Below are 26947 nucleotides of genomic sequence, written 5' to 3' on the forward strand. Positions count from 1 at the left end.
TGTGCCAGACATGCTAGAACTTCAATACGAACTGGAGTCAAAGGCAGCCAAGCGGTATGCCACAATTGATATCGCTAATGCATTTTTCTCAATCCCTTTGGCAGCAGAGTGCAGGCCACAGTTTGCTTTCACTTGGAGGGGTGTTCAGTACACCTGGAACCGACTGCCCCAGGGGTGGAAACACAGCCCCACCATTTGCCATGGACTGATCCAGACTGCACTGGAACAGGGTGAGGCTCCAGAACACCTGCAGTACATTGATGACATCATCGTGTGGGGCAACACAGCAGGAGAAGTTTTTGAAAAAGGGAAGGAAATAGTCCAAATCCTGCTGAAGGCTGGTTTTGCCATAAAACAAAGTAAGGTCAAGGGACCCGCACAGGAGATCCAATTTTTAGGAATAAAATGGCAAGATGGACGTCGTCAGATCCCAATGGATGTGATCAACAAAATAACAGCCATGTCTCCACCAACTAGCAAAAAGGAAACACAAGCTTTCTTAGGCGTGGTGGGTTTTTGGAGAATGCACATTCCAAATTACAGTCTGATTGTAAACCCTCTCTATCAAGTGACCCGAAAGAAGAACGATTTCAAATGGGGCCCTGAGCAACGACAAGCTTTTGAACAAATTAAAGAGGAGATAGTTCATGCAGTAGCCCTGGGGCCAGTCCGGGCAGGGCAAGATGTGAAAAATGTGCTCTACACCGCAGCCGGGGAGAATGGCCCTACTTGGAGCCTCTGGCAGAAAGCACCTGGGGAGACTCGAGGTCGACCCCTAGGGTTTTGGAGCCGGGGATACAGAGGATCCGAGGCCCGCTATACTCCAACTGAAAAAGAGATATTAGCAGCATATGAAGGGGTTCGAGCTGCTTCGGAAGTGATTGGCACTGAAGCACAGCTCCTCCTGGCACCCCGACTGCCGGTGCTGGGCTGGATGTTCAGAGGAAGGGTCCCCTGTACACATCATGCAACTGATGCTACATGGAGTAAGTGGGTCGCACTGATCACACAACGGGCTCGAATAGGAACCCCCAGTCGCCCAGGAATCCTGGAAGTGATCATGGATTGGCCAGAGGGCAAAGATTTTGGAATATCGCCAGAGGAGGAGGTGACATGTGCTGAGGAGGCCCCAATGTGTAATGAACTACCAGAAAATGAGAAGCAATATGCTCTGTTCACTGATGGGTCCTGTCGTATTGTGGGAAAGCATCGGAGGTGGAAAGCTGCTGTATGGAGTCCTATGCGACAAGTTGTAGAAACTGCTGAAGGAGAAGGTGAATCGAGCCAATTTGCAGAAGTAAAGGCCATCCAGCTGGCTTTAGACATTGCTGACCGAGAAAAGTGGCCAGTGCTCTATCTCTATACTGACTCATGGATGGTGGCAAATGCCCTGTGGGAGTGGTTGCAGCAATGGAAGCAGAGCAACTGGCAGCGCAGAGGCAAACCCATCTGGGCTGCGCATTGTGGCAAGATATTGCTGCCCGGGTGGAGAACCTGGTTGTAAAAGTCCGTCACGTAGATGCTCACGTACCCAAGAGTCGGGCCACTGAAGAACATCAAAACAACCAGCAGGTGGATCAGGCTGCTAAGACTGAAGTGGCTTAGGTGGATCTGGACTGGCAACATAAGGGTGAATTATTTCTAGCTCGGTGGGCCCATGACACCTCAGGTCACCAAGGAAGAGATGCAACATATAGACGGGCTCGTGATCGAGGGGTGGACTTGACCATGGACACTATTGCGCAGGTTATCCATGAATGCAAAACACGTGCTGCAATCAAGCAAGCCAAGCGGTTAAAGCCTCTCTGGTATGGAGGACGATGGCTGAAATAAATATGGGGAGGCCTGGCAGATTGATTATATCACACTCCCACAAACCCGCCAAGGCAAGCGCCACGTGCTTACAATGGTGGAGGCAACCACCAGATGGCTGGAAATATATCCCGTGCCCCATGCCACTGCCCGGAACACTATCCTGGGCCTTGAAAAGCAAGTCCTATGGCGACATGGCACCCCAGAAAGAATTGAGTCAGACAACGGGACTCATTTCTGAAACAACCTCATAGACACCTGGGCCAAAGAGCATGGCATTGAGTGGGTGTATCACATCCCCTATCATGCACCAGCTTCTGGGAAAATTGAACGATACAATGGACTGTTAAAGACTACACTGAGAGCAATGGGTGGCGGGACGTTCAAACATTGGGATACGCATTTAGCAAAGGCCACCTGGTTAGTCAACACTCGGGGATCTGCCAATCGAGCAGGCCCTGCCCAGTCAGAACTTTTACGTACTGTAGATGGGAATAAAGTCCCTGTAGTGCACATAAAAAATATGTTGGGGAAAACAGTTTGGGTTATTCCTGCCTCGGGCAGAGGCAAACCCATCTGTGGGATTGCTTTTGCTCAAGGACCTGGGTGCACTTGGTGGATAATGCGGAAGGATGGGGAGTCCGATGTGTACCTCAAGGGGATTTGATTTTGGGTGAGAATAGCTAATGATCTGAATTATGTGATGTTAAGTACTAATTATAGTTATAATAGTTATACTAATAATACACAGATACACTAATAATACACAGATATACTAATAATACTAATAATATTATATGCCATACTAATGTTATTACAATAAGAATCACCCAGATTAATGAAGAATAACTTCAGTGAAACCAAGCAAAGCACAGTGATGATGGTACCAGAACTGACTTCAACATGAAACAATCCAACACCACATACCATCTCCATTTTTTCCTGCCCTGGAAGATTATTATGACAGATGGAGCCCGAAGTCATGGACTAAATGAACTCACCGAACGTTTTAGAGGGATGGCCCACAGACTAAGGGTGTGGGAGACTGGCTGGCTGAGCAGAGGCATGTCAACATAGAATTGATAAGTCAGCAGGATCTCAAGAAGTGGCGAAAACAGCTGGTGTGAGAACTAATAAAGTGCAAGGACACACTGATCTTGTTTACTCCGGCATAAAGCCGACAAGAAAGTTGTGGTTAGCAAAAGGGAACGGCAGCTGGAGGAAACAGGGTGTTGGGAGAAACAAGATGTGTATGTAAATGTTGGGAGAAACAAGATGTGTATGTAAAGGCTGGCATTTAGGCTACTAACCAATAAGGAGCTTGGCTTTTGTAATATGTATGAGCTAATTAAGGAACCTATAAAGTGTGATGATTGTATTCTAATAAACGAAGTCTGCTGATCCCTCACATTGAGTGACTGCTCCTTCCCTCTGCTTTGGCAAATGGCACGACATTTGGCGCCCGAACAAGGGACCCGGCGACCCGATAGCGGAGTCCGGAAGCCACGGCCAGTAGAGAACTAAAGTGCGGTCCTGTAAGCAGCGCAGGAGGTGAAAGGGATATTCGTCCCCGCACCCGGGAGCACCTAAAGAGGCTGTCCCGCCAGCTACGCGCCGCCGAAGTCTGCAAAGGCTGCAATAGAGCGCTCTTTAAAGGTATGAACAGGCAAGCGGCGTATAACTTGCTCAAATGCTTCTTAGAGAAGCGGGGCACAGAAGGGGTAGATTTAAAGAAGGAACTCCCTGACTTGTTAGAGTATGGGGTAGCCCGGGGAATTTTTTCAGATTCTAATACGGACTGATAACGGAGCAGTCTGGCCAACTGCCTCCCAGTGAGCGACCGCTATCATGGAAACAGAGGCGGCAGCTGTGTTGCTCGTAAGCATCCTCTCCAAGAGAGGGATCGAGACAACGGTAAAACAATTATGTGCGTTGATTAGGACAACGTTGGGGACATTTTAAGGACAGTCAAACTATTTTTTCTGACCTTGAGTGGCGAGAGCTTGGCAATACTATGTGGGAGCAGACTATCACGGGGGATGAAAAGTCAAAGAAGGAGATTAAAACAGTGCGGGAACTATGGAGGTCTGTATCAGAGACTTTAAAAGCCATGAAAGCTGAAAGAAAGGTGGCTTGTGCAGCCACTCAAATGCTAGCCCCAGAACCCTTGCCTGATAGACCGAAGAATACAACATCTGGACTGTTTCGGTTCTTTGGGCCGTCGGCAGTCCGAGGTATGTCGGGTACCCCCAAACGAACTGCCTTGGAAGCCAAGTATAGTGTTCTGGGGGGTGACGGCGCTTCTGAACTGCTTGAAACGTACCCTCCGCTTACGGACTGCAAAGATGCAGAAACTAGCGGTAACGGGGCCCCTCTTTCACCTGAGACGGTCGCGGAAGAGCGACGACCCGGAGAGGAGGAGCGGCTGGTTCCGTTAACCCCTCCGTGGCCAACAGCCCCACCTCTAGGAGTCTCTTCAGGTGCGTCTACTCCACCACAGGGTGACAGCAAAGAACAGAGTATGGCTGGGACTAATGAGCTCCTGAAGAAGGTGGTGCAACAGTTACAGGACTTAACAATTACAGCCCAGAGGGGAGGAATAGAACACCTGTCCGGGGCATCAGGGGAATCCCTACCCCCTTGCCTCTCTGGACCACCAGCGACGGTTCAGCCCAGACGCTGGAGCGAAGTGGCTAGAGACGCTATGCTGGACGGGCAGTGGCAAGCGGTATCCAGCTTGGGGGCGAGTGCTTTTCCTGTGCTGCAAGAGAATAACGGCAATAAGTGGGCACCTCACGATTGGAAAATCCTTCAGCAAGCAAAAAACACTGTGTCCCAGTATGGGATAAAATCAGAAGCTTCACGTCAAATTGTAATCTGGATCTTTTCGGCTGACCTGATGTGCCCTGCTGACTGCCAAAACCTTATGCGGCTTTTATTGTCACCTACGCAGTATTTGTTGTGGGGGTCGGAATGGTCACGGCGGGCGGCAAGTGCTGCGGCACAGCATCAAACGCAGGGGGATCCCCTCTATGGGATTACCGTGGAAATGATAACGGGGACGGGAAGGTTTAATGATATTAATGCTCAGTTGTTTTTTCCTATTGCTTTGTTGCAGTTGTCTGCCAAACTGGTGCTAGATGCCTTTTTAGCCTTACCCGGTTCGTCCACTCCATCCTTTAGTTCTGTACAGCAAGGTGCCACTGAAGCGTATAGTCATTTTGTCGATCGCTTGTGGGGGGCGATATGTGGGAAAAAAAAAAAAAAAAAAAAAAAAGAGAGAAAAAAAAAAAAGAGAGAGAAAAAAAAAAAAAAGGAAAAAAAAACAAACAACAAACAAAAAAAAAACAAAAACAAAGAGTGCCTACAGTGTGTACCGTGAGTATTGTGTCAGTGTTACCATTGTGATAAGAAGTGGTGGGCCCGGTGCACGTGCGCACAAAGGTGATCTGAAACTTGCTATCTGAAAGAAATAGTGCTGTATAGAATATTAATAACCACTGGACACGAAATACAGTCCACGAAACTGCCAAATTGATTATTGTTTATAAAAAAAAAAAAAAAAAAAAAAAAAAAAGAGGCAATTCACCTAGAAGAGAAAATGTTGAGCCAGGCAGATGTGATTGTAATTGGGCTAATCTTAATAATCCCAGGGTCGGCAACTATACATCGCATTAACCCAAGGGAAAATATGTGGGTAACCTGGGCAAATAAAACAGGGCAGCCCGCATTTTGCCTTTCCCTCGCCTCAGCAACTGAGCCGTTTAGGACTTGTTTGTTAGGTATGCCTGGATATAAGGAAGGTGACTTTGCCAGGTTCAGTACTGGCAGTTGTACTAATGTGACTGCAACTAGCAACTGTAGTGCTAACTTGATAAAAGGATTAAATCACTCGCTACCCTGGAATCCCCAGGAGTTGGAACTATTAGGGTCGATGCGAGTTGGAAATACATCTAAAAATTGGACTCAGACATGTTTTATATTTGGGGGACCCCTACAGACGGGTATCCACTTCTACCAGGCAAGAAATTGGACAGGGTGGACTAATGTCACCTCTCACGCATCTTACTACAAGTATCAGGATGCGGGCGATTTTTGTGGTACCAATGACAGTGGTAATAGCTATGCTTTAGGAGCGGCTGGAGCGGAAACAAAGGGAGGAATAGGGATCTGGAACAATGGTACCCCAAAGGCGTTGCCCCCACAGGTATTTTTAATATGTGGGGACAGGGCCTGGCAGGGTATCCCAGCAAATGCTGTAGGAGGGCCATGCTACTTAGGAAAATTGACCCTGCTGGCTCCGGGAGAAAATTGGTGGAAAACCGTAACAAGAAAAGAGCAGCAACAAAGACGAAAAAGAGCCGCCACGGGTCTTTCCCCAGACTGTCGTGATGACGTAATTCTACCTAGCGACACCGAAAAGGTCTTCCTTTCACTATTTGTACCAGGCGCTGCAGCTGCGAGGGCCCTAAATGAGGTAGGGAAATTAGCTTGTTGGGCTAAAAAGCAGGCTGATATGACAACAGAGCTTATTGAAAAATTACTTGCAGATCAGGATAGCTTCCATCATGCAATTTTACAGAATAGAGCTGCTATTGACTTTCTGTTATTAGCATAAGGACATGGGTGTGAGGATTTTGAAGGGATGTGTTGTATGAATCTGTCTGACCATGGGGAGTCAATCCACAAACAGCTACAATGGTTAAAGGACCACACCAAGAATATTCAACAAGATCACGGGTTATTCGATACCTGGCTTAAGAATATATTTGGGGAACTGCCATCTTGGATAATAAGTTTAATAAAAGAAAGCTTATGCATTTTAATTGTTATATTAGTAATAAGTATATGCTCTTGTATAATTTTTAGCTGTGTGAAGAAAGCAATTATGAAAATTGTTAATCAAGTCTGGGTTGCTCAAAAACAAGAAGGGGGAATTGTGGAGGAGTGGCTGGTACAGCAGGGGCACGATCTAGTATCCCTGAGCAACCGATGTTTTTAACAGTAGCAGGGATATGCTGACAAAAACGGCTGGTGACCTTGACCATCCTTCCCTGAGCAGAAGAAGGAGCCTCACTACGTGATGAACAACAACAGCGGAACAACACCCAGGATAAGGAGGAGGCACAGATCGGCGAGACCAGCCGGCAGCTACCAATGAGAAGGGCTAACTAATTGGCTAGGCCTAGGAGGGTGGTTAAAGGGAATAATTCAGAGCCTAATATTAATACTAATAATAGTGATTATAGGATTATTGTTGTTTAGTTGTGCTTTGTCTTGTATTAAACGATTAATAACACGTATATCTAGTGACGCTTGGCTAGCCCAAAATAAAAACGGGGGAATTGTGGGAGACTGGCTGGCTGAGCAGAGGCATGTCAACATAGAATTGATAAGTCAGCAGGATCTCAAGAAGTGGCGAAAACAGCTGGTGTGAGAACTAATAAAGTGCAAGGACACACTGATCTTGTTTACTCCGGCATAAAGCCGACAAGAAAGTTGTGGTTAGCAAAAGGGAACGGCAGCTGGAGGAAACAGGGTGTTGGGAGAAACAAGATGTGTATGTAAATGTTGGGAGAAACAAGATGTGTATGTAAAGGCTGGCATTTAGGCTACTAACCAATAAGGAGCTTGGCTTTTGTAATATGTATGAGCTAATTAAGGAACCTATAAAGTGTGATGATTGTATTCTAATAAACGAAGTCTGCTGATCCCTCACATTGAGTGACTGCTCCTTCCCTCTGCTTTGGCAAATGGCACGACATAAGGGAATGATATCTCTGTGTGTGTGTGTGTGTGTGTGTGTGTGTGTGTATATATATATAAAGGGGGTGGTGATTAATGAAAACGTACTGGAAAATATGAGACTTGAGCATGACGCAGATGGTATAGAATAAGGGGTGGATATTGTCCTGGTTTCGGCAGGGATAGAGTTAATTTCCTTCCTAGTAGCTGGTACAGTGCTGTGTTTTGGATTTAGGATGAGAACAAAGTTGATAAGGCATCAACAACAGTTGATGTTTTAGTTGTTGCTAGGTAACGCTTACACTAGCCAAGGACTTTTTAGTTTCCCATGCTCTACTGACTGAGAAGGCTGGAGGTGCACAAGAAGCTGGGAGGGGGCACAGCCAAACTGGCCAAAGGGACGTTCCATACCATGTGACGTCATGCGCAGTACATAAACTGGGGAAAGCTGGCCGGGGGGGCCGCTGCTCGGGGACTGGCTGGGCATCGGTCGGCGGGTGGTGAGCAATTGTACTGTGCATCACTTGTTTTGTGTATTATTATTATTATCATATTATTATTATTATCATTTTATTTCAATTATTAACTGTTTTTATCTCAACCCACGAGTTTTTCTCACTTGTGCTCTTCCAATTCTCTCCCCCATCCCACCGGGTGGCGGGGAGTGAGCGAGTGGCTGCGTGGTGCTTAGTTGCCGACTGAGATTAAACCACGACAGTAAGCACAGGCATTCATCTGTTTTAAGAAGAGCTGTAACGTCTCTGTCTTCCATACCAAAGGGAGATTCAGGATGGCTTCTTAGGACTGGTAGACCAAGTAAGATTGAAGATCATCTCCACAGCCTCTAGCAAGTTACAGGAACCACAAAACAGTAACAGAAGAGCTGAATGACAAAGTTGTCACAAGAATCAATAGCTATAAACTGGCCAGGAGTAAATTCAGGCTGGAGATGAGGAAGAGGTGATGTACTCAATCCATTTGTCACAAGTTCCTAACGGGAGGGGAGGAAAGTGAGGAAGGAGATGAGGCATGAGCTGGGGACCTCTTCAAAATTTAGTGAAAGACAGACCACCTATTGCTTGAAGAGAAAAAACAGTAATTACTTCTAAAAGCACTATTTTAACTAGGCCATCAGTATTCCATCTAGTCACCAGTTATAATATTAAGATGCATAACAAGGCATTGCAGAGCAAAGGTTGCCATGTAGCTAACTTTAGAATCCCACACTCCATGTGATAAGAAAAAGCAGAATTACTTTCTTATCACAGGATTAGGGAACTTTAAAACTATTCAGCAGCCACAAAGAACAACAGCCACACATTCCTTTGGGGAAGCCTATTTTGATAATATATCGTGTGTGGCATATATTATGGCTGTGAAGTTAAAAAAATCCCTAAGAACTACCTTGATCTTTTCCTGCCTGCCTCCAGAAAAACACGGAAACGTAAATCCTTTTCGTAGATACTGCCCCTTGAACAGCCTTACGCCCCCAAAAAAGAGGAAGAACACTTGCAAATGAGAAAGGCAAAAGCCCAGCTAGAACGCAATCTGGCCGCTGTCGTTAAAGACAACAAAAAAAGTTTTTACAAGTATATTAATGACAAGAAGAGAGCCAAGGAAAATCTCCATCCTTTATTGGATACAGGGGGGAACATTGTCACTGAGGATGAGGAAAAGGCTGAGGTACTCAATGCCTTCTTTGCCTCAGTCTTTAACAGGCAGACCAGTTATCCTCAGGGTACTCGGCCCCCCGAGCTGGAAGACGGGGACAGTGAGCAGGATGAACCCCCCGTAATCCAAGAGGAAGCAGTCAATGACCTGCTACGCCACCTGGACGCTCACAAGTCTATGGGGCCAGATGGGATCCACCTAAGAGCGCTGAGGGAGCTGGCGGAGGAGCTTGCCAAGCCACTCTCCATCATTTATCAGCAGTCCTGGTTAACGGGGGAGGTCCCGGACGACTGGAGGCTTGCCAATGTGACGCCCATCTACAAGAAGGGCCAGAAGGAGGATCCGGGGAACTACAGGCCTGTCAGCCTGACCTCGGTGCCGGGGAAGATTATGGAGCGGTTCATCTTGAGGGCGCTCACAAGGCACGTGCGGGACAACCAGGGGATCAGGCCTAGCCAGCACGGGTTCATGAGAGGCAGGTCCTGCTTGACCAACCTGATCTCCTTCTATGACCAGGTGACCCGCCTAGTGGATGAGGGAAAGGCTGTGGATGTGGTCTACCTGGACTTCAGCAAGGCCTTTGACACCGTCTCCCACAGCATTCTCCTAGAGAAGCTGGCGGCTCACGGCTTAAACAGGTGTACTCTGTGCTGGGTAAAAAACTGGCTGGACGGCCGGGCCCAGAGAGTTGTGGTGAATGGAGTTAAACCCAGTTGGCGGCCGGTCATGAGCGGTGTTCCCCAGGGCTCAGTACTGGGGCCGGTCTTGTTTAATATCTTTATCGATGATCTGGATGAGGGGATTGAGTGCACCCTCAGTAAGTTTGCAGACGACACCAAGTTGGGCGGGAGTGTTGATCTGCTCGAGGGCAGGAAGGCTCTGCAGAGGGACCTGGACAGGCTGGATCGATGGGCCGAGGCCAACTGTATGAGATTCAACAAGGCCAAGTGCCGGGTCCTGCACTTCGGCCACAACAACCCCATGCAGCGCTACAGGCTTGGGGAAGAGTGGCTGGAAAGCTGCCCAGCAGAGAAGGACCTGGGGGTGTTAGTCGACAGCCGGCTGAACATGAGCCGGCAGTGTGCCCAGGCGGCCAAGAAGGCCAATGGCATCCTGGCCTGTATCAGAAATAGTGTGGCCAGCAGGAGTAGGGAAGTGATCGTGCCCCTGTACTCGGCCCTGGTGAGGCCGCACCTCGAATACTGTGTTCAGTTTTGGGCCCCTCACTACAAGAAGGACGTTGAGGTGCTGGAGCGTGTCCAGAGAAGGGCAACGAGGCTGGTGAGGGGTCTGGAGAACAAGTCTGATGAGGAGCGGCTGAGGGAACTGGGGTTGTTTAGCCTGCAGAAAAGGAGGCTCAGGGGAGACCTCATCGCTCTCTACAACTACCTGAAAGGAGGTTGTAGCGAGGTGGGGGTCGGTCTCTTCTCCCAAGTAACAAGCGATAGGACGAGAGGAAATGGCCTCAAGTTGCACCCAGGGGAGGTTTAGATTGGACGTGAGGAAAAATGTCTTTACTGAAGGAGTGGTGAAACATTGGAACAGGCTGCCCAGGGAAGTGGTGGAGTCCCCATCCCTGGAGGTATTTAAAAGACGAGTAGATGAGGCGCTTAGGGACATGGTTTAGTGGGCATGGTGGTGGTGTGTTGACGGTTGGACTCGATGATCTTAGAGGTCTTTTCCAACCTCAATGATTCTATGATTCTATGATTCTAAGTCATCCTGAGTTCGGCAAAAGGATAACAAGAAAAAGGTGATATATGCAAAGCATGACACACAAATAGAGCGAATAAGAGAAACTTGTAGAGAGAGATTAAAATTGTGGAGAGATAATAAAGCTTTCATTTTGTGGCTAGAGATAGACAGTCAATTATGTTCAGGAGGTGCAGTAGTTTTCACTCCAACTACTTGCTCTTCTCAGTCTAGACTCTCACTCAACAGATTCCAACTCCTTTCAAAACCCAGTCCTCCTCTCATTAATAATTACATGTGAGTAGTGAGTAATCCAATAAAGCCTATGGAGTCAGATTTCCACAAAGTCAATGAAGTGTGGGAAGTAGCAGTGATGCACTGTGATCAGCATGAGCTATGGCTCCAGTAATGAAATGGGGCTGTGAACTCCCTATGCATGCAAACAGTTTACTTACGCACTGCTCATTATTGCCAGAAGAAACTGTTTGATGGAACATGTTTGTTATTTCTTCATATATTCTTCGTAAGCTATAAATATTTGGTAACCTTTGAACTGGGACTTGTTACCAGCCTGTCACAATACTTTTTCAAGTCTAACAAAAATCATTTTTTTAAAAGCATACAAGCCCTTCTTGCTTATGTCATGTCTGCAGCAACTTTAAAAAAATGTATCTTTCCTTTCAGATCCCAAATCATATGTAGAATTCGAACCTTGGAGCACTAGCTCCAATACTACAAATAGAGTCTACATCCATTGCTTATGTCCACAAGACAAAAACATATTAAGAACAATTGCTTTAAGAGCAGTTTCCTTCATAGACATCCAGGGCATTCTGAAATGCTCAGCACGTGGGAATACATCTCCCTTATTATTGTTCTGTATATTTGTAGAGATCTTAGAAATACTTTTGCATTACAAGCCAGAAATCGCTTAGCCAGTGCTTATTTGCATCATATTGCTATTTCTTTTGCCAGAAGTCATAGTGGCTGCACACAGGTATTTGGAAAGAGTTTAAAATGGGTCTAGTGTAACCACATGATAACCACATCCTTTGAGAGTCTAGTGCAGAATCTGTGGAAGGCAACAAAAACCAGCAAACTGTTTTGTTCAGTTACCATGACATCAAGGTCTTTTTTCTTTTCAAATCGGTATTGAAACGCCATAGCTTGTCCTCTTTCTGAGACCACAGAATGGTCTCACCATAATTTCTCCAGGCGCTTGAAACTCGACGCAGACATCTCTTGCACTCTTGAGTAGCAGCACGTGGTTGGCTGTTCTGAACCGTTACCTGGAAGCACTTGGAAATACACATCTCTCCCCTCTGGACTGGTGAGCAGGACTTCTGTGGATATAGGGCAAGAAAATCAGTAAAAATAGCCTGGCCTCCCATCTTTATGATGCACGACGTTTTTTTGGACTGTGTGACCAGGAAATGAAAAAGATAATTGTTTAGGAAGAGTAGGGTGAAATGTGCACTGGTGTTATTTGCAAGAAGGCTTCCAACTCGATGTTCCACAAGACTGAGAAATCATGTCTGTTTTGGAAGGAAGATGAGATAATTCTATCTTGTGACATTGGAAATCTAATCCTAGCACATGCCTGTGCTTGGTATTTCTAGAAACAGATGCCAGAGGGAAATAAGTTTTGCAAGGATTGTTCAGAACTGAAATTCAGAATTGATTGTTCAGAGTTTACGATGTCATGGACTTCTCTTGGGAGTTTGTAATACATGACACTTTTGCCTGCCTACCTGGCTGCCTCGCCATACTGTGCCGCTGTCTGAACTACTCATTACTCAGTTCCTGAGCCTCCAGTTTACAGCACGGCACTTAAACTATCACTGGAGTCTGGCATTTTGAAGAAAAGTGGGTCGTGGTTGCCAGGGTGAAGGTAAAGGTTACCACAGCAAGAGACAGGGAGAGAAATAGAGAAAGCAAAAAGGAGCAGGAAGAGGATTGCTGAGGTGGAGTGAACCGTTACATCCTCACTGCAGTACCGCTCTTCTGAAAAAGCCCCCAAGTTCAGTTGCCATTTTGATCACAGAGGGAAAAAAGAGGAAGGCTGCCACCCCGGAAAGGGGGGACAGTCAGGGGGAGTCAAGGAATTGAATGGAGAGCACAGAGGGTAGTAGCTATAACCAAAGGATTTTTAAATATATGCAGCAAGATGGTGAGTCCAAATCGATTGCCCAGAACAGCTGGCTGGTGAGAATCCAAATTCTCGAATGTCATGTGACAGCAGCTTGTTGTTACTCTTCCTCTCCCCAAATCCAAGTTTATAGACAACGTGTTATGCTGTTTATAATATAAGCAAATCTTGAGTGGACCAAGTTCCTCTGCTGGGGCTGGCTGCTCAGTGAAACACCAGGCCAGCGTTTGCACTGACACCACTTCAGCCCTCTAGAGCCCAGGCAGGCTCTTGCACTGCATCTGGCAGCTCCTGGTTTTCTAGCACTCTGCTTGTCACCCCACTCACCCTCCCTTGAGTGCACTAGAAGTACGCTCTTAGCACGGGACTGCAATCCTTGGTTTAAACGTGTCATGCCCCGTGGCTGTATGCCAGCATTTAAACTGCAGGGTGCTAAATGGACATCATAACTCCAAGAGAAAATACAGAGGTTAAGGAACTAGCTACTCCTTGTAGGAATCTGGACAGAAAGGTGGAGCGGGTGGAGTAGTGCCAATAGCGTGCAGAGCACCCACATGAACGCTGAGCTCACATCAACACACTGTGCAGCGGAGTGGACTTTCAAACAGGATCACACACTTCCATTAATTATTACACACAAATATGTACACCTACTACACTATACCAACATTTCAACACAGAGTTCAGTGCCAATGCAAACCTCCCCTCTACACATAACATAACTTTTATCTTGGCGCAGCTTTGTTTTCTTGCAACTGTGCTAGGAAAACTATTTTTGCATATTCTACTTCTAGAATATTAAATTATAAATTGACTGTGATTATCACTGTTGCTGTAATCCAAATCTTTCAGAAATGCATACTTCCATCTCCTGGACAGAATATATATTGCACTTATCCAGCAATACTGATGTGTCTTATGGCTGGCTACGGACTTCTTGTTATCCTGTGATGACCTTGAGAGAGATAATGGTTTATTGTTCCACTCAGTACAAAAACTGCTCTATAGATTAGGCATCTTTGGGGCTTTTTAAGGGGCACAAGAAGGTTAAGTGATAGATGGATATAGGGAAGAACATTGTCCCTGGGGAGAGGGAAAGAAGGTGGGCATTATAATTTGTGTGTATTTGTGTGCTTTCTGGGGTCTGAGCAGTATGAAGGAAATTATATGTTCCCACTTTTTCTGGAGGAAGGAGCGGAGAAGTCATGGCCAAATGTCCCACAGGAGCTGCTAAATAAGAAGACCTGTCTTGGGGCTGCAGTTCAGAGTTTCAAGCAATATATGGCAGTAGTTGGAGGTGGCCATGTGCACCTTGGAGGCTGTCAGCGTGAGTAAGGGGCAGTGTTGTTCCTACTGGGTTTGCCCTCGGTAGCTCAGAGTGCAGGGAGAGGAGCACCCCCACACTACATTTCTCTCCGATTAGCTTCTGCCCCCTCTAGATCTCTGTCATACAAAGGGTATGTATCTGACTGCCTCAGCGTTGGCATTAGCAGGGAGAGAGACAGCTGGAGCCTGGGAGTGCTGCAGCCACAGCCCCCAGCCAGCCCTTTCCCCCGTGCAGGCTCAGAAAGGTCGTGCTGCCTGAGCTTGAGGCCCGTGGGACAGTTCTGAGCTAGCTGAGAGGCTTCTACTTTCCCTCGCTGTCCTCCCCTGCCCTCATCAGCCCTGGTGGGTCACTGTGTGGACAGTGTCTCCTCACTACCTGGATTTAGCCTACAGCCTGCCGCTTGACGATGCCAGGAGGATCAAGGAAGGACATACTGTAGAAAAGGTGACTGACAATGTTGGTGACAAATGTGTTCGATTGCATGAGCCACAAACCATGGCTATCAGTGTTTGTTACTTATTTTTGTTATATTTTGTCACTACATATTTATTACAAAGTTGTCAATACGTAGACCACTCGACGGTCAAATTGCCAAGTCTGAAACAGGTAGGATGGACAAAGTCCCGTGTCAGACTGACAGCACCTGAGCAAGTACCATGTTTGAAATGTGGTGGCCATGCTGCACACGCACACATCAGCTGAATCACTCGTGCTGCCCACGCACGCCACATGTAACCTGTGTGAGCATCTGACAGGAACGGGAACGTGCGGTTGCACTTTTTAGATTTCTGAGTCGCAGCTAAGCCCTATAACCCCCACCGAAAGACAGCAGAGATTTAAGTAAGGTTTGTTCCCCATCTTCCTCCAGGCTGCCAGGTACGGAGGAACAGTGCCATCTGAAGCCAGACCACTTCAGCAGCAACAGGTGCACTCACTGCTCTAGGGAAGATGATGGGACCCAGCCCCAGGTGGCCCCTAGCCCCAGGCGGCCCCTACCCGGCTGCTGCAGTTGGCTTTCCCCCCAGGAGGCCGCGCTCCCTGTCGGCCGGGCCGGGCCTGCTCTGGCACCGAGGGAGGGAGGGAGGCCCCGCGGCCCCTCCTCCGCCGCCGCCGCCGCCGTGGCTACGCGGGAGCGGGCGCTCGGCGGGCGAGGTGGCGGATCAGGCAGCGCCGCGGACAGCCTCCGCGCGCGCGCGGGCTGGGGTCCTCGCGCGCTATAAGAGCGTGAGGCGGAAGGCCCGCCTCTCTCTTTTGCTTGCGGCTCGCGGTGGTGCCGGGGTGAGTAGCCGTCATGGCGCCGGGGCCTGCCGGGCTGAATCCCCGCGGCCGGCGGGGCATCGCGGCGGGAGCGGGCCGGGCGGGGGCCCCGGGGCGGCCGGCGCCACTCACCGGGGCGGCCTGTGTCTGTATTTGCAGCAGGAACCCGGGCGGGAACAGCACCCACCGAGAGCGCCATGGCCGAGGAAGGGTGAGTGGGGCCGGGGCCGTTGGGGGCGGCGGGCGGGGGGGCCGCGCGGGCCGCGTCTCGCCTGACCGCGCCGTTTCGCGCCGCTCCGTGTCGGGCCTTGCGGCCCCGGCCGCGCGCGGCCTGCGCAGGCCGCGCCGTGGATCTGCCGCATGCTTCCTGCGGGCGGAGGCGGGGTGCTCGGCCTGGGGTCTGGCTGACAGGGCGGCGGTGTGCATGGCTTCCCCTCCGTGAGGGAGCGTGGAGAGCGCGCAGCTGGCTGGCTCGCCGCGAGGATTTAACCTCTCTTAGTTTCTTCTTTTCAGTTTCTCCTTGGGCTTGGTTCTTTAGCTTGCCTGCTTTCTGTATTTTTTTTTTTAACGATTGGATGCCTGCAGGAGAACGGGAAGCTTTTGCTTAGAGTTGTAAGACGTTGGCGCGATCAGAGCAATATCATCTGTCTTCTCCTTAGCATTACTGCTGGAGGTGTAATGGATGTTAACACCGCCCTGCAAGAAGTGCTGAAGACCGCACTTATCCATGATGGCCTAGCTCGTGGTATTCGTGAAGCGGCCAAAGCCTTGGACAAGTAAGTGGTGTTCCCATTTTGTCTACGGTGAATAGCAAAACTGGATGAGGTATGTTGTGATGAGGTATGTTGAACACATACAGTGCTCACTTTGTCTAGATGTTTAATTGAAAGCTTTTGCAAGAACTTGTTTTTCTGCCAAGGAGTTTTGTCTTTTGCTATCTCTGTTTCGGGGTTCTTAATTGTGATCTTAAAATACAGACGCTAAACTCAGTGACTCAAGAATAACAGCATCTAGTGTAGTTAGTTAGACAGTGTTCTGTCTTTTCGTGACCCTAGTGCCATCGAGTTTTCATGTGGATTGGTTTTGTGAAGAAAATGGAATGGTGCTTGCGGTATGTAGCTATGGAAATCTGGGGCTCAAAAACCTTGTGTTTTAAGAAATGATAAACTCTTCTCAAAACTTTCGAAGAATGTTAATTGGGAGGGTTAATACGTATGTCAGACTTAACCTGGAAGAGTTGGTTTAGTTTTTATGAAGAAAAACTGAAATTCATAGCTTGCCTTTTTTGCTAGGTTCATTTTGTGTTGCAGCTGTAAATAATTGCTTTGGTACAATATCAAAACAATACTAAACTTGTCACATATGTGCAAACCATGGTAATTAGTTATGGTTTCTTGGTAGGGTGAAGTACTGTATGTGTATCTATACATGCACACACCTGTGTGTATGTGTCTATATATAGGCACATACTTTTAAGAATAGACAGTGCTTAAGTGTAATGCTACAGTGTTTGGGTGATGACTTAACAATTTGTCGGATACCCCTTCACTCTCATGAGTGAGAACAGCAGTCTGACAAACCTGTATGCGAAAAGCTCTAAGACAAGGTACCAGATAATGAAAGAGAAATACAACTTAGGTGACTGACAACTAGTTTGTAACAGTTCTTCTGAGTTCAGCTACAACTTCGTATGCTGTGTGTTAAGAGGATGATGTATGTACAAGGTTTACATACATTTGTGTGTGGTGGTTCTTGCTTGGAAATGTTTCTGAAACATTCTGGTGAAACTCACGATGAAGGCAGCCATAGAGAAAACTGACTTTGTTTGCAGTGGTCAAATTACATCAGGTTAAGCATAGAAGACCTATACAGCTCTCTCTGTTGTCAGGTATCCCTTTGGTATTCTTAACATTGTACCACAGTATACAAAGAGCCTAATTAGAATTGGGGCCCTGTCATAACAGCTTCTTTGAACGTAAGTAGAAAAGATTGTTCTGAAGAGCTTATAACAACTTGACATGGAAATTCAAGCTTTTAATAATTACAATTCTAATGTTAAGTTATTGTAATCTGAGGTAAACAAGAAAAAGCAACTTGTAACTTAGTAGCTTTCTAACAGTGACACCAGGTCTTTATGGGACCTGGTGTTTATCCAGTCATTACACCACCTTCCAATGGCTGAGAATTTATTTAGTGGGATTTTTAGGAGCTTCTGAAACTGGAATAGAATCTGATAATAAAGCTAACAATGTATGAGTAGTCTGTTATGTATATGAAAAACATAAAAAGTAGTAGATCATATCAAAAGTGTATTTAGTATTTCAAAAGCTTATGGTGTCTCAAAACCAAAAATTAAACTTGGGAAGTGGTTGTCTAGAGATGCACATGCTGAATTTTGGTCTTTGCAGTTTTGATTATTAAAGAAAGTTTAAGCAGCGTCTGAAGTTACATTTGTCAGTTCTCATTTTTTTTAGACGCCAAGCCCATCTTTGTGTTCTGGCTTCAAATTGTGATGAACCCACGTATGTAAAGTTAGTTGAAGCACTTTGTGCAGAACATCAGATCAACTTAATAAAGGTGAGTGTCAGAACTTTAGACACAAGCTTGGAACGGTTATCCTGCTTGCAATATAAACTGCTTGTTTCAGCATATAGAGAGCTGAACTTTTGAAATGCTATGCTGTAATTCTGTATATGGCTTATCTATGCAAAATTTCTCTTAGCAGTAGAGATGGTTTTAGTTCTATGTGATTGTCATATAAGCAGTACAAAAACTGGATGTAAATGGCATAGGATGTGTATCAGGTATTTTACAAAGTTGAAATGAGTTTTTGTCCTGTATAACAATAAATAGAATTAATACTGCAAGTGGTCGTGGAGCATGGGAGGAGTCTTAACATGATTCTTCAAATTAAAATACTTCGGAGCTGTACAATGATGATACTTTGGCTCCCTCTACTGATACTTGTGAGGAAAGAGCCATCCGTTACCCAATACTTCTGAGAGTACAGCGGCTTTTTTGCTGAACCCAGTTATGTTAGAAATTACTAGTTCTAATGTGATGCAATGTTTTACACAGGTTGATGACAACAAGAAACTGGGTGAATGGGTAGGTCTCTGCAAGATTGACAGAGAAGGAAAACCTCGCAAAGTAGTGGGCTGCAGTTGTGTGGTTGTCAAAGTAAGATGATGTTAATTCTAGCTTATTTCTTGACTTCTGAAAATAAGCAGTAAAGATTAGGATGCTCTTGATAAGGGACTATTAAATAGAGCTCTTAGATTATTTTTTTAAAACAGTTGCTTTCCATTGTTGATAGTGAAAGTGAACTGCTTCCCTCTTCTATATTCCCTTTCATGTTTATTTAAAATACTCCTATTTAATTTTGTGAGTTAATGGTTCCGTCCTTAAAGTATCTGTGCCCGCTTGCCAGTAAGCATTAAAGGAAAGACCTTTTAACTAGAAGAGATGAAGTTTTGTTGAAAGAAAAAATGCCAGTTAAATGTGTCTGCTCAACTTGAAAATGTTTTGCAGAGCATATTTTAAAATAAAGCTGGTAAAGTAAAGCCACAGTACGAGCCTTGAAGACTTTGTTGTCTTTGAGGTCCCAGGAGATGGCTACATCTTCACAATAAAGGCTAATGCCTTCTGCATGTGTTTTCCTACTTCTGTTACTGTGTCGTACGCTTTACTTGGCTTTCTTTAAGCAGAAATGATGAATTTGTTTGAATCCATACCAATGGCTGTTACACTTGAATGAAATAGAATAGTCCTTTATTAGAGTAGTCATTTATAAGAGAAAGAAGGGAAAGCAGCTGGCAGATCGCTTGAGGTTACTAGTATGGAATTTTGAGAATATTTGACACTTTTTCCTCAAGGCATTTCCTCAAGGCATTCCCAATCTCAGTTGTCCTTTTAAAAATAGGTTGTAAAATCTTGAATGGGTCTGTATGTTACTAATGTGTTATCTTGTGTTACAGGACTACGGCAAGGAATCTCAGGCCAAAGATGTCATCGAAGAGTACTTCAAGTGCAAGAAATGAATGGAAAATAAATTTTGAACCTGACGTGTGTGTGTGTGATTAATGGGTGGGTATTTGTGGAATAGTTTTTTGAGTTGCAATGGATAACATCAGAAGATGAAAGGACTTTGCTGGTCTTGGTGTAGTTTATTAGTATGTTAACTCAGCTTGCTAAAAAGATAACGGTAATCCCTGCCATTCCTGTTCTAGGGTGCTTCTGTTTCCTGTTCCTGCCCCAGAGGTTATCAACTTACGGAACTTCGCACAGTTTCTCAGTTGCAAAAATGCTGACAGTTGATTGCTACCTTTGCTTGACAGTGCTTAGGTCTGTGCTTCTGCAGGGATTCTGAGTAACTTGTTAGGGAAAGTCCGAAGTACTGCTGCATCTGTGATGAAAATTTGGCTCCCTCTGCTGAAACAAATGAGGAGAACAGCCTTAACCGTTACCCAAATCTTCTGAGATGTTGCAGGGATTTTTTAAATGCTATCTTAATTTATTCAGGGAACTTACTTGACACAAGGTGTGTTTTCATGGGTGGCCCCCCTGCCCCCACTCAGTTCTGAAGCAAATTATGGGTAGAATTAGCTTCTTGTAAGAAGTACTGTCCTGTATGTCTAGATCTGATTCTGTAGGCGTTCTCAGTAGTTAAGGTAGCCAAGTAATTGAGATCTCACTGCTCAAACAAGGCAGTGTTGAATTCTGACTTGCCTGGTGTCTTGGTTTCCCTAGTAGTTGGATCATGTACAGTACTTGTGGTTTTTGTCAGTTTTTCTGCTTTTTGACGATAAGGTGAGATTGGGACTGGAATTCAAGATTGCTTTTCTCTCTCCTGCAAGTTGTTTTATGTGTCTTACATTTTTTTTGTGGAGCAGCTCTAAGTGGAGTTATAAGGAATTCCTCCATTATGCTGATCAGGAGGACGTGAATGTGAGTATGTGGGGCTGGGTACCTGTAGACTGAGGAGACAGGAATGTGTATCTCTGTTTACTTCTTGGGCTCCTGAGTTTGAATTTTCATTATAGTTTGTAACCCCTTTTTTGACATCCCTAGTCATTCAAGTGTAGAGGCAGATACCTTCTCCAGATGCTGGGCTCAGGTGCACTTCGTTACAGCTCATTAAAGCTCTTGAAATGCCTTGTTTTTTGCCCTGTCACAGCTTTCTAGTAGCTAGATCTGGGTGACTTGGATTTCTGAGAGGTTCCTGTAGTAGCCGTTTCAGGCGTACTTAATGATGGAGTCGCCTGTTCCAAGTCTGGCTAAAAACAGGAAATGTATCCTTGCGCTGAACTGATACATATGTTCAGTCTTGTCTGTGAGTTTCTCAGTAAAGGAGTTTAACTAAAATATTAAAAGCTACTGTTTGTCAAGCTAGTATTACAAATAGAGGGAAGTTCTTAACACAAATGTATGAATGTTACCATTTTCCATTTGGATGCTTTTGAATATAGTTGAAATTACAGAAATTCACTCCTATAGATAAAAGCCTTAGTTGCAGATCTTATTTCATTAAATTACTGGAGGTTCCTAAGCACTGAGAATAGAAATAATTTGTAAGGATAATCCTTTTTAAATGGAGTTGAAAGACACTAACTTGAAAAACTGTCAGTTGAGTTTGGCTAATAATGTTGAGTGTCTGACTCTTGTGTACAGAAGCGCACCAAAGCACGCTTCGTCGTTTGTCCTGTCTTAAGCTGCTGCTTCTGAGAGTTTTGTATAAAATACACGTATGCTATTTGTTCTTTGTATTTTTATGATGCTTGCAGCTACATTCTAGAGAAAGAATTGTCTGAAATGGTGGTGGTGTTGGCAGTCTTAATAGGATTTATGGTTTGCTTTTCCTTGGCTGGCTGTTTTATCAGGGAATTGGGATCCAGAACCAGAGCTTGGTACCTGGATTCAATGGCCTGTGTGTTGCTGAGGTTGAAAATTGTTTCTTAATTGAACATGGTTCTGTACCAGAACATTTTTTACCTGCTAGGAGTAGTAAAGTCATCTTAATTCCTTAAATCTCTGGATGCAGGGTAACAAACGTGCAATCCAATAGGCTCCTCCAGGGTAGTGTGTGAAGATTTTTAAAAAAGATGAAATCCATAGACTTCTCAAATTTGAGGAAGTCTTTGCTAAGCCTGTGCAAGCAAACTGAGCTTTTCCAGATGTTTGGCTTTTTGGCTAAAATACAGCTTTTCATTTTGTTTTTTAACACTAAATGACCCAGGAGAACGGAGAAGAACACGGTCCCTAGTTCAGATACACTTCACTGACTTACAAAGGGAGTTTAGGCAAGTAAGTCATGTATAGATATTTGCTTTCTGGATGTATATGATTATGTGAAGCTAACCTGCTTAAGGTTTTAGGGCTGTTTGATAAAATTCTGGTTGCTTTAGCATGGGCAGACAATAGATCTTAGATTTTTATTTTTTTTAAACTGGATTTGCCCTTCTAAGTGAAGCTTAACTTCGCTTGAGGTCAACTCAACATGGAAAATTTCTGCTGGTACGACTTACTTTCTCATAAATCTACTAATGGTTTCTTGTGAGGTGAAGCACCAATACCACCACATACTAAAGTTTCAGAGGGGACTATTTCCTAATTTGCTATTGGAGGGAGAAAATAGGAAGGATATCAGTGGAAGAAGGAAGAAATGGTTGTGTCCAGGTGAATTGTAATTCTGAGACGATGATCTTCAACTATTGCTGAAAAGAATGAGTAAACATAAAGTTGATAACCTGTTGCTTTAATAAAATTCTGAAGAAGTTGGCTGTTAGTTCTTTACCTCCATAGAGTATGTGGAAGGCTGTTCACTTTGTTGTGTATTTAATATCTCGAGTTGTTCCCCTTTGCACTTCCCTCAATATTTATGGAGAAAGCTGATTGAAAGTAATACTGCATTGCGGTATCATCACTGGATTTCCTGTCCGACTATAACACTAGAGAAATAGGATACGCTGGGTAAAGAAAAAGATGTTCTGTGAGCATTCACAACCTACAAGAAGGTTACAGTAAGGTTACATTCATTTGGTTAGGCTAGAGTAGTACAGCAGCACTGGTTTCAGATTTGCACTAAAGGTAGGTAAGGTGTCCGTTTCCATGGATTTGGAGTTAGTAGACTGCTTTTTACTTCTGACAGGAGCAGTGAAATTCCTTGCAACAAGTTGGGTTTTAGTTTTGGGGGATTTTTTTTAAAGCCGTATAGGGAAGATGCACACTGAACCTGTAGTTGTATAAGACTTGTTAACACATTGTGAATTTATGTTTAGTCAAGTTATTTGTCTTGATTGTAATGTAAATAGGTCCTTAAGGAGTTTTACATATTTTAAACCTGCGAGCAATTCGAGAAGAGTCCAGCACACTCCAACTATTCAACTTTACAGAACATTCTACTTCGTTTAACACATTTCAACTGTTTATTTTCAGTGTGAGAAAAATAACATTCTCTTCATTATCAAAATGGCTTCTGTGTTTCATTTATACCATGGGATATTGGAATCGCTACTTCAGCAGTAGCTGGGTTATACATTTCCTCTTAATCACTATCAAGTATGATCAGTTAACTCCTAGGAAAAGGAGTTGAGGTCAGGAGAGCTGTAGGCCACGAGCAAGTTTGTTAGGCAGCCTTTCTTTCGCAACAATGGAATGATGCCTCTAACTTCGGGGCTATGTTTTTTTAAATAAGTCACTTGAACGTTTTACATGGCAATGAATATTAATACTAGGGAATGACAGCTGTCTTTCCATGCCAGAGCTTTTTCATTGGAACAGAACCAACAGTTCCTAAATATTTTTGCCAGAAGGAATTGGGTTTGAGGTCTTAGTTTTCTGATCAAAATGCTTAGGTATCGAGTTAGGGTTTTTCCTATGTTTTGTTTCCTGGATGTGACCTTAGAACCTTTGCAGGGTCAGCATTGGAGAACACAAATCTGTGTTTGATTTATTTTCAAAAACTTCCCGAGAACTAAATTCCACCCAAGCTTTCACCTTCATCTTTTGTAAAAGTTAATTTTTTTTAATTCAAATTGGCTGAGGAAGACAAGTGATTGCTAGTCCATCATACTGGCAGACTTCACATATGCTTCTTTGAGACCTCTGCTTTGTAGAGTAAAGAGACACGGTTTCTTCACACTTTCTTGATAGATGGTATTTTTGTTTTGCTGTAGAAGATGTATTGATATTGATGTGTCCTGCAGAATTTTAGATAAGGTTTCAGAGGAGTAGACTTTAGATTACTTCCTAAATTACAGCCATCTGTAGTCATCACCCTAAAGGTACCTGTTACCTGTCCCCTGAAAGGATGTGGTTAGACAGTGTTAAACATGAGACCGGGAACTAAAGACTTGAGAGTTAGAGTTCCAGGACTGACCCTGAGTTTCTCTGTTGCTGATCATATTTAATGTCCCTTGCAGGTTTTCCTTGCTGTGAAACGGGGGTAATGCAGAATGGTTTTCTCAACGATGCATGTTTTGTGGCTTTAGGTTGGCAGAAGAAGCAGAACTGAATTTCTTTTGCTGGACTAAAATACCAGTTTTTAGTGGTTTTGCATGGATTGGTAGTCCTTTCCAGGCCTAAATTCTTATGTTTCCATGGGAAGTAGAAAGCTAACGGTGCTTTGGAGAAATGCTGGTAAGTCATTGTGAAGGTGCTAAGTACAGACTTCTAGACAGTATCGGAAGAACATGCTATGTGAGATTCAAAATAAGTATCTTGAGAACAGTTCAGCACGCTTTGTTTTGGAACCACCTGTGTGTTATCCTGGCCAGTATTGCTTTCGTCTTGTGCATTTTGCCTTAAATCATAAAAGCTTGAGCATCTGGACACCACCACCACTACCATGATGTATTTGCACAGCTCCTACAAGAAGGAAGTATGTGTGCTCGTAATGTGTAGTGGGAGCCTGAGTGCTCACTTGAAGGTAATTTCTTATCAGGACAGCTCATTCACATCAGGATCTCCCATTGTAATATGCTGATATGTTTTGCAGTAGCACAAAGTCAGGGGGATCAGGGCTTTGTCAGCAGCAAATCGCCATGCTGCGCAAGCACTTCTGCAGGCTCCAGCTATTCCTTTGGAGAGCATGGTTTATTTTGCCTGCTTTGCAAAGAGAAAAGTATATCTTCCAGTCTTATTTAAGGCATAAAGTAGTTTATGGAGGGTGAGCACTAATCCCACATGAAGAAAAAATGTATTTAATATTAAAGCACACACTGTCCTTAACACTTTCTGTTATGAATAAGCATAAACCCCAGTATTTTCTGACTAATGTTCCTGATGTAGAATTGCCTCCACCTGTTTGGTTTTGTTCCTTGTTTGTACTACAGAACCTGGATATCCCAGCGGTGAGCTGGTGCCCCTTTTGTGTCCATGTTACTAAAGCTGGTGCAAACATGGTCCCTAAAACATGCTCCCTTTCCCGGAGACCTCACGGAGGTCTCTCATCCAGCGTTGTAAAGGAACTCTGAACATACATCCATTTGTCAGCCTTGTCTTCTCCTTTGGAGATGATGTGAAGCCTCAGTAGGATTTTTAACTTTGTGTTAGGCCATTGAACTGGATACTGGATGTTGGATGAGCACAGTTGTGGCTCGATTTATGTAGCCTGAAGGAAAATGGAAGAAATTGCAAATTATTTTCTCAATGGTTTTAGGCAATTAATTTTGGACAGTTAAGTAAATACACAGGATTTCTTTCAGCCATTGGTCAGCAAGCAAATGTTTATTTTGGGAGTCTTAAAAAACTGAGCAGGTGAAGTGGTTACGATGCTTGTTGTATATAATGATCCTACACACATTCAAAACTTCCTCATGCGTTGGCATTATTTTTGAATGAAGGTCCACCTACAAAAAACCCTAAATCCACATTCTCTGCTTTATGTAGCTGACCTGTTGTAAATGATGATATACTCTTTTATGGAAGTAAAACACTGTACAGATATCTGAACTTTCAGCCATTGGTAACTGTGTGCTTCCTCCATTCAATTCCAAAAGTGTCTGGGTCACGTAATACTATATGAATGAGTGAAAACTAATTTGAAAATCAGACTTACAGGAGCTTTTCTCCTCCTCTTCCAATTCAAAAGCAATTGGGGGGGCTTTTTATAGTACTTAAGCAAAGGTATTTAAAATACTTTCAGTGAGACCTGTGTGAGCGATATGGTATTACACAAAATGGGGATACTTTCTATGAGTAAAGTGACAACTACACTTTTCAAAAATTTACAAACTGATATCATTTTTTTTTGTACATGGTTGGCTTGTTTAAAAAAAAAATACCAATTTTTAATGATCATGTGATATTTCATATTGCTGAAAGATTATTAGGCACAAAGCAGAGTTATATAAAAATACATACCCACAAGGGGAAAACTGTTTATGTACAAATTAACCTAGCTGTTGTTTTGCTTCTCTGATTGGAAGTTTGTTACCTCTAAGTGGTCCTCTAGCTCAGTAAATGTCAGGAATCTGTTAATCTTTGCTATCGCCTGACTGAGGTCAGTGTCTGTAAGATAAGAGTAAGTTTTACTGTTTGAAGCACAACGGTAGAGTTTGTATGTCAATACTCTGCAAAAATACCAATGCATAAGCACTCAGAAATTCTTTTCTAAAAGCAATGAAATAATAGGCATTTAGGTCAGTGCCTGGCATGCCAAGTTCCTGCCCTGTAAAATTTTACAATCAAGTTATGAAACTGAAAAAATATATTTTATGCTGACATGCAGAAAAATGTTTATTAAAGCAAATTTCCTGTTTTCATACTCCAAAAAATTGTAATTCCAGTATGCTTCGTTTTTTCCTTTTTTTTTTTCCAAATGGTTCTAAGACATTTTCCACAGTGAAAGAGTTCAAATCCCTGTTAAAATAAGCTTTGTATTTTGAGGACAGAAAAAAGCCATGCCCCCTAAGTAACCTTTTATATTGATTGTATTGTTAGCAGCCAGTGTGTTGGATAACATAATACAGATGGTTAGGACAGGTTTAGGAAGGCAAATAGGGGAGAAAAAAACCTGAAATGTTTCTAGTTTTAAGAGTATGTGTTTAAGGGAATGGAGGTCATGTTTTGTAGAACCCCTCCACAAAAAAATGAAACACCCTCAGATATCCATATATATAGAAGTGTTTGTATGTCAATACAAGCTATGGTATATATTCTCTTTTTCATCCATTTATTTGAATGGACAATATTCAAGTAACACCCCTCGGCTTTGCTTTTTTCAGGGTAGCAAAATACAATGTTTGTCACAGCACATGTACAAGAAATGGCTTTATGTGCACGGAATTTAGCGA

The 26947-nt window shown here is 44.2% G+C and overlaps 1 protein-coding gene and 4 non-coding genes across 5 annotated transcripts; all 5 read left to right on the top strand.

The window, feature by feature from the left end:
- The first annotated feature begins 15608 nt into the window (after nt 1-15608).
- On the top strand, nt 15609-19717 carry RPS12 (ribosomal protein S12). The gene is made up of 6 exons (XM_076333632.1): nt 15609-15674; nt 15813-15864; nt 16313-16429; nt 18128-18230; nt 18732-18833; nt 19631-19717. Exons 2-6 carry the CDS (start codon nt 15851-15853, stop codon nt 19691-19693), a joined length of 399 nt encoding a protein of 132 aa, XP_076189747.1. The 5' UTR covers nt 15609-15674; nt 15813-15850; the 3' UTR covers nt 19694-19717.
- On the top strand, nt 17162-17233 carry LOC143159141 (small nucleolar RNA SNORD101). The gene has a single exon (XR_012995132.1). It is a non-coding gene; the product is annotated as a small nucleolar RNA SNORD101 (small nucleolar RNA).
- Nucleotides 18579-18664, top strand: LOC143159153 (small nucleolar RNA SNORD100). Its single transcript, XR_012995144.1, has one exon. It is a non-coding gene; the product is annotated as a small nucleolar RNA SNORD100 (small nucleolar RNA).
- Nucleotides 19142-19276, top strand: LOC143159152 (small nucleolar RNA SNORA33). The gene has a single exon (XR_012995143.1). It is a non-coding gene; the product is annotated as a small nucleolar RNA SNORA33 (small nucleolar RNA).
- A 336-nt stretch (nt 19718-20053) lies between the features above and the next one.
- On the top strand, nt 20054-20138 carry LOC143159155 (small nucleolar RNA SNORD100). Its single transcript, XR_012995146.1, has one exon. It is a non-coding gene; the product is annotated as a small nucleolar RNA SNORD100 (small nucleolar RNA).
- Nucleotides 20139-26947: the final 6809 nt, after the last annotated feature.

Source organism: Aptenodytes patagonicus, chromosome 3, assembly GCF_965638725.1.
Source record: "Aptenodytes patagonicus chromosome 3, bAptPat1.pri.cur, whole genome shotgun sequence".
NCBI classification, from domain to species: domain Eukaryota; kingdom Metazoa; phylum Chordata; class Aves; order Sphenisciformes; family Spheniscidae; genus Aptenodytes; species Aptenodytes patagonicus.